Consider the following 8203-nt stretch of genomic DNA (forward strand, 5'->3'; position numbering starts at 1 on the left):
AAACTAACTTTAATAGATCAATTTAAACAAAAATGGAATTCGGATGTTCAAAATTTATCAAAGACCCTAAATTATAGAATATACAAAGACGAACTAAAATTTGAAAAATATTTAGAAATTCTATCACGAAAAGAAGCCATAAATTTCTGCAAATTCCGTACTTGTAATCATTATTTGCCAATTGAAACTGGACGTTGGTTAAATGAACCAAGAGAGATTAGACTATGTAAGAAATGTCAATTAAATGAAATAGGAGATGAATTCCATTACATATTAAATTGCACGGCAATGACACGTGAAAGAAATAAATGTTTAACACAAAAACAATTACGATTCAAAAATACAATTACATTTAGAGAAATAATGAATTCAGATAAACAGCCATTTTTAAGAAAACTGTGTATATCTATAAAAAAAATTACTAAAACGTGCTCCCCAAACTAGTAAAGACCTAAACCTATAATTGTACTATTTGTCTATCCTCATACTCACGCATGCCATATGTGTTTTTATTTTTCATCATTGTAGTTTACATTTATATCTCGCTATACAATTGTAAAATTGTGAAGAGATCAATAATTCAGTTCAGGCGGTGAATTAAGTATCGAAATGAAGATATAGGATACGTTGAAGTTTTCTTTTGTTAATATTTTTGAGAATCCTCTGTAATTAAAAAAAAGCTACTTTTGCCTAAGTATTTTTTCACAGTCAAATTAAGTAATCAGGTGCTTCTAATTTTGGATATGCAAATTTTATGCATTTTTTTTTTAAATTTTGGGATATGAAGTGTACACGCAACGCGACATAATCCTCTAATGAGGGAAATAAAGTATGAATGAATGAATGAATGAATGCAATTCATATTCTAAACAAATTAGATTAAATAAATGTAATAAAAATAATTAAAAAAAAAATAAATATTAATAACAAAAGCTAACGTATTTATCTTGAATTCTAAACTAACTTTGAAAACATATTGAAATTTATTTTTATGAAAATAAGTGGGCCTCTGATCAAGCGGCCTTATCGAAATATGCTCCTTAAAATTAAATTCGGTACTTTTTTAAATCTAAAGCTATTTTGATTTTCTGTTGAAAAATATATATATTTCCATATTTCTTGACTAACAAGAATACGTAAGAGTTTTCTCCGTATAAAAGGTGAGATGCTTCTAAAGGTGGTATAAACTTTCAACTCAAAAGTATGCCATAAAAATATTAAATTTTTGATTTTCAACTGTTCAATACTTTCCAAAAGAACTCAAAATAACTTCTTTTTTATTTATAACTCTTGATTGTTGTCCTTCATTTTTTTTTCTTTTATGTTTTAAAAACTGTATTGACTTAAATTATATTCACAGAGCAGATTTTTCTTTTTACACATTTCTTTACTTATGTTATCAATCGAAATCTGCAGAAAATGAACGTCTCTTTTCTTTTGTTCAAACATTTATTAAACATTCTGGTAGATTTCCTTGTTAGCATTAATTAATGTATCAGTATACGCATTTGTACAAAATTAAGTGTATCTATATATTAGCAAAATGCATCGATTTGTAAACTTTTGCAAATATCGTATATTTTAAAACTTCATGTTTAACTGTGACGATTTTTATGTGTAATTTACATGTAGGGAGAGGGCGTAATAAGTTTTCAGAACTTGTGCCCAATCCCATTGTATTTATAAATTACAATAAAATATGTTCAAACCAATAGAAATCTAAGCTTGGAGAAGTTGTCATAACAATATCAGATATCACTCAAAATGATTGCTATGTATTTGTACATTTAAAATATACATTTTTCAACATGGTGTAAATGGTCAACTATCTTTTTCCGGAAATAAATCTAGTTTCGCCTTAGCTTTTAGTAAATTTTTGGAATATGTCAGTCAAACGTTTTATATAAGTGATGTTCGCCCGCTTTTAAAATGAAACTAATTTACATTGATCAATTGCCAACAAGTTCGACTGACAGACTGGGAAAGAGAGAAACTAGCTGGAAAATGGCACTTGGGCTTTATTCACTAATTGAAGCCGTAATATTGTGTTTGAACGCTGTTTGTGTATTGCACGAAGAACGGTTTTTGGCAAAAAGTAATGTATCAAATATCAAATCGCACAATATTATAGATGTTCTATTTATCAGTTTATATCATACGATTTTCATTTTTAACAAAACTTAGAGATAACGTCTGTGAAAGTATGAGTGATTTCAACCCATATCCATGACACCTAAATTAATGACGTCGCACTGTTGACGTTGACATATTGAAAGAAAGTTATTTGTAGATCATGTACGTTTGGTCACACACACCCTGTTTCTATATATGCTAGACAATTTTCATTAAAACCAAAAGTTGGTTAAGGATTAAGGAAATCATGATGATAAAAAAATTAACTGTTTGAATTTTAAATACTAGGAGGTCTATAACTATAGATTACTATAATATTTTTCTTTTTTTACCTACTTACTTACTTAATCCTCTGTGTGATGGTTTGCACATAAGGCCATTAGCAGAGCCTCCCATTGCTGCCCATCCTGGGACTAATGTTTGACGTGTTCCCATGTCCATCCTCTCTCTTACAGTTCTTTTTCAGTAGACTGAAAGTTTTTTTGATAAGTTTGCTTTAATACATTTTTTTTTCAGTTGGATGGGGATCAGATCAAAGAGGATTTGGTGAAGAGCCAGGAATGAAAACTCAGTTATTAAATCTAATTCGATCAATAAGAACAGTCATGAGATGTAAGTAACAACATATGTAGCAACAATGTACATGTAGATGACAGTTTGAAGAAATTGGGCATTTTTATTTAATGTACATTTAGGCTGTCATATAATGGAAAAATAGAAGAAATTGATTAAACATAATTAAAACTACTAAAGAATTTAAAATCCCCATCTACCCACATGCTTAGGAAGAGTTAATCTTCATTAGTGCTGACAAAATTTTCTGGAATTTTTAGCAATTTAAATATTTGAAAGATTCAAATTGGAATAATGACCAGGATGAAGAACCAAAATTTTTTACAGTGAGGTCTGTACTGTTTGTAAATTTAATTTTTTTTTTAAATTTCATCAAGCTTCATACATGTATGTGATCAAGATTTAAAATTGAATGAATTCTTACTGGTCTGTTGTAAGAGTATTTATGTGTAAATAGAAAATTTGCTCAATTATGAAAAAAAAAACCTGAATAATAATAATTTTAAGTATTTTGATGGAAAAATTCAAAGATATTCTTATACAACTTGTCTCAGTTGAAGTTCATTATATTCACCAATATTTGAAAAGGAATGCTGATTGGTTTCAACAGTCTTTGATATTGATTGGTACCCTCAATTTTTTAAGAAGAATATAAACCACTGAATAAAATCTGATGATACTTTCACAGAATCTTTATTAAATAGTGCCATTGTGTACCTCTTACTTTATTTTTTGATCAAACGGATATTTGGGCTTTACCATAGCCAAAAATTGACTTTGCCATTATAATCTTATGGGAGCAGGGGGTATCAGTGAGCTCACTGCTCACAGAACTTCCATGTACCATATTATGTCAGAGTATCTACAAATTACAAGCACAAGTAATTTTTGTTATTTTGTTTTGCAGTCCCACTTATAGGAATAAACATTGTAGTGATAGCCTTAAAACTGGTCTTTGGATAATAACTCACCATGAACATGACACAACTGTTAAAAAAGTACTCATCTATCAGGTGGCTGAAAGAAACATTGTACAATAGGTGTGTTTGTTTGGCGAGATGCTGCAGTTCAAAGACAAGATTGAGAGATTTCTACATACAGTGAGCCTGTGATATTTAATGTGCCTGTGTGAATGTGATGCATTAAAATTGGTTCATTTCATGCATGTATGGGCCATGTCTTATTCATAATACATGTAATTTATACAATAAACTGCCAAATTAATTTGAACATTTGTGCTGTATAAATTAAGATCAGGTTTTTATTTATATTTTATATGAAGTATGCTGCGTGGATGTTAAAGGTGAAACTAGAAAGCAACCCTCATTTTTGAATTTGGTAGATAAATTATCCAGTAAAATAAATATGAAGATAAGTACATGTAATAATAATGTTTATTATCTTTTCATTATATGGAGTTCCAAAAAATGTTTTGGCAATTTAAGAGGTGTACAAATATGAACGCACTTGTAGAGCTTTAACAATGATGATATGATAGTTCAAATTGTTTTTTGAAACTCGTAACACATGAGAGTACAGTTCATTTTATTATAATTCTGTTAAAATGTATCTTTTATATGAAGTTAAGGGTGTAAAATTTGCCAGCCACCCTTCAGAAAAATTCAAATTTTGATGCTAATTTTGATTGACTACCAGTCATCTGTAAACATGAAATTTTCTCAGAGACTACAGATGTGCAGCTTTTATCAACTGCAATAATTTTTTTCTCTTGGTTCTCTTATAATGAAGCAACAACTTTTCAATATAATAAAAAGAAAATATAGTTATTCATCCTTTCTTGAATAATCTGTAGTAACTGTTTTAATTTCATCCAATCTGAGAAAAAAAGAATACAATTCATAACCAAAATTTAAAAAAAAAGAGAGAATATGTGCTGAAAATCCTTCTTCTTGTTAATATATTTTTTTTAAATATCATTGCTTGAATTCAACCAAAGACCTTCACATAGGAATGCATATTTTAGAAATAAATGTAATGGATATCATTGAAGTAATTGACAGATAAGAATAGTAAATAAGTATAAATGAGGTCATTGAATATTTCCTTTTCAATAATCAAATACATGTAGTAGAAATAAAATTAAAAAAATAAATGTTGCTTTAATTTAAAATTAGAAAATATTCTAAAATATAGAGAGAAAGAGGTCAGGACTGTAGTAAGAATCAAATTTCACATTGAATAGGTATAGAGAAAGTCTTCAGAACAACACAAATAATTATGTAGGTGTTAAGAAATAAGTATTCAGAAAAATTAATTAACAAATACTATACAGGTATATTACAAACGCCTCGGGTTTTCAGGATTTACAAATGATTTTTGTGTATGTGTGTTAACTGTCACCCTCATAAAAATTACAAGACACGAACAAAATATTTTAACAATTTCTTCTATAGTAACACTCTATATCTTAGATTTTCTTTTTGCAAAATCACACTGCATTCTCTGCAAATTTGAACCCTAGCCGTAATATATGTGAATTTATCTATTCCTTTTTGAAATTAAATAATATTTTGTCAAAGAATTCATGCAATATATCGTCAAACGGGATCACTTCAGTCTTGGACTATTAACTCAGCTCAAAAATCTTCAATACATTTCTGTTATCATCACCAACGTCGGTCAAAAAGAATTTATTATGGTTGAAACCAATCGCTGCCGGATGCTGAATGCCTCCGGAAGTCGTCAGGATAACACGTGATTGGGAACAGTCAGGGGTGAACTGTACGACATTGGAAGATGTTTGTCCGCAAATATATACATTTCCTTCAAAGTCAATGTCAACACCACGTGCCCACCGGATATCTTTGTGATGTATTTCAGATTTCACATCAAAATCTTCTCTTAGGATTAAACCACGCTTGTCTCGTGCGGCTGTCGTTTTCTGCGTCACGTAGATTTCGTTTGTGTACTTGTTGACGGTGATATGAAACGGTCGGTGCTCGAACATTGCTCTTCCGGCGCTGTCTTTCTTTATGGTGTCGTTTACCGTTCCGTCCAACTCGACAACGCTCAAACAAGGAAGTGGTTTCTCCATTGGCAGAAGAACAAGCAATTCGTCGTTGAATTTTTCAATTCCGTAACAGACTTTGCCAAGAACGATAGAGTTGATCTCATTCATCTGGTCGTCTGTAATGGCTATAATGCTGATTTCGCGAACGTTCGGTTGGGTTACTGCAACTGTAGCATTATCAACTTTGCATATTCCAAAAGGCTCAGATTGCAGAAGAAGTTTTGTTACGAAGATGCCGGTATCTCGGAACATTTTAACGCAGCGGTTATGGAAATCACAAATAATCAGACGTCCGTCTGGCAAGTAGAGACCACTCGTGATGACGCAGTCGATATTATCTGATGGAAGTCTCACAAAGAAACGATGGATTTCCTTGGCCTTTCTTTCAAACATTTGTTTCATACTTGAAATAGATTTTGGGATTCCTCGTTTGGCTCTTACAACTTTTATTTCCCCAAATTCTTGTATAACTGTTGGTAACTCGCGTACTTGTCTGTCCATATTGAAAGAATAATCCACATCTTCGGTTTTCTCTGAGGTTTCTATGGCTTTTTGTTTGTAGTCCAAAGAGTTGGACTTGGCTTTCAAAATAGTTGACAGCAACTGCGAATCTCCACCGTAGGTTATGGTTGCTTCAACCATTTTCTTCGAGTTCTCAACAGCTGTTTGTAATATTTTGATTTCCCGAATTTGGTTGTCAATTTTGTCAACTTCTTCTCTGTGGGTCTCATTTAGTTTGTTTAGAAAGCTATTCTGAATATCATCAAGATGACTGTTGATCTGTCGTCTGCATTCTTTGATCTTGCTGACGATTTCTTGTTTCCTGTTAGTGATGTGGGTACTCTGTCGTAAATTTTCTTGCACGATATCATCTAGACTTCTCAGACATTCGCTGTACTGCTGAACAACTCTATCCAATTCTTCGGTAGATTTCAATTCTCTCGCATAATCCTCTGATGTCATCACTCGTAAACAACGCCGATGTTCAACTGCAACACACGTTGGGCAAGCAAGAACTTGATGGTCGATACAAAATAAATTCAGGTTTTCTTTGTGACGCGTGCATTGCATGTCTTGACCCTCCCATAGCGTGGTTGGCTCTCTTGTAACCTTAGTTATCGAGACAGGTCCATGGTCAGGAAACATAGCATTGTGAAATGACAAGCAGTTTCTACAGAGGCATACTTTACAATGCTTGCACCACATATCAGCTTTTACGCCTTTTTTGTGCTGTCTGTCACAGGGTTCACATGTTTTCTCAGCCTTTTCAAAACTTACCATGTCCATAACACTTAAGATGAAATTATTGGTAGGAAACTGCTCAGCCCACATGGAAGCATCGACAGTTGTATCGGTCGGAATGGCAGTAGTTCGACATGTCGGACAAGGAAAACCGCTCCATTTGACAGCCTTATCTTCCTGTATAAATTGTATGATGTATCGGGATAGACACGACATACAAAATGTGTGCAAGCAGGGCAAACTTTTCGGATTTCGGAATTTGTTCATACAAATTGAACACTTGGTCACGCTTTCATGTATTGACTCCCTTTTGTCGGTTGGGGACAAAGGGTTCTTTTTGGACACTTTAGAAGCAGGTTTTTCCATATTTTCATGAGAATCAGGGCTTTGTAGCTCGTTATTTGAGTCCGAATGCTCGAGATCCTCAGAACTGTCTGTTGCAGAGCGTATCCTGGGATCGTCTATGGGTTCTTCAACCTCGTCTTCTAAGTCTGTATCCCGATCTTTGTCATTGCTTTCAGATAACTTTGGCGATTGTTGGTCATTCAACGACTTCTCTTTTTGATTATAGTTCTGGGAATTAGTGACATTGCCCTCGGATATATTCACACTCCCTTTATATGTACGATACATCAGAAAACGACATATTCCCGGGTAGCCACTTTGAAAAACCAGTTGTTTACACTATTCCCACGTATATAGCCACTTTGTAACGTTTATTATATGCCAAAAAAAAATCTTACTCAATGGAGACTCTTGAAAGATTGCAAATAGTGAAAATGACACAGTTAAATTTACCAATACACAAAATTAAATTAAGTAAACAAAACCAATGCTATGGAATTTCTTTGGTGTGCATTTAACGGCAGAACGCTTCCATTGGAGAATTGGAGAGAGTTGACGGTCTTAAGTACTAAGTATTTAAAAACAAAGTGAACTGTCAATCTCTATGTATGATCAAAATTAACACAATTTTATTTGCAATTTGAAGGAATTGTGCCAGAAATTGTACTAGAAAGCAGGCTACATTTGTTTTACGTTCGTTGAATAGTGTTTCCTTTTATTCACAAAAATTATTTTGAATGCATTGCATGTTAATTTTTGGTAATCATTATCTATTGAAGGTGAAACTATCTTTTATTACGGATGCTAGACAGACATGGGCGTATAAGGAGAGCATGACTTTTTACTCATGATTTGTGGAGACTGGCTTCATTAGCCTAA

General features: G+C 32.5%; 2 protein-coding genes across 2 annotated transcripts in view; one reads left to right on the plus strand and one right to left on the minus strand.

Moving 5' to 3' along the window:
- The window catches only part of LOC133172229 (immediate early response 3-interacting protein 1-like), a 57803-nt gene extending 53873 nt beyond the window's left edge, over positions 1-3930 (plus strand). The window contains exons 2-4 of the mRNA XM_061307081.1: positions 1998-2095; positions 2650-2745; positions 3614-3930. Coding sequence (XP_061163065.1) covers positions 2005-2095; positions 2650-2745; positions 3614-3669 — 243 coding nt within the window. The 5' untranslated portion in view covers positions 1998-2004 and the 3' untranslated portion in view covers positions 3670-3930. The remainder of the gene's footprint in view (positions 1-1997; positions 2096-2649; positions 2746-3613) is intronic.
- A 1343-nt stretch (positions 3931-5273) lies between these two features.
- On the minus strand, positions 5274-7612 carry LOC133204216 (uncharacterized). Its single transcript, XM_061339964.1, has one exon. The coding sequence runs from the start codon at positions 7610-7612 to the stop codon at positions 5294-5296; it is 2319 nt and encodes a 772-aa protein (XP_061195948.1). The 3' UTR covers positions 5274-5293.
- Positions 7613-8203: the final 591 nt, after the last annotated feature.

Source organism: Saccostrea echinata, unplaced genomic scaffold (assembly GCF_033153115.1).
Source record: "Saccostrea echinata isolate AGI-Se365-2 ecotype Australia unplaced genomic scaffold, CSIRO_AGI_Sech_v1 ptg000002l, whole genome shotgun sequence".
NCBI lineage: Eukaryota > Metazoa > Mollusca > Bivalvia > Ostreida > Ostreidae > Saccostrea > Saccostrea echinata.

Excerpts from the sequence above, each read along its gene's own strand:
- LOC133204216 (XM_061339964.1), bottom strand. The coding sequence starts at position 7,612 with ATGTATCGTACATATAAAGGGAGTGTGAATATATCCGAGGGCAATGTC.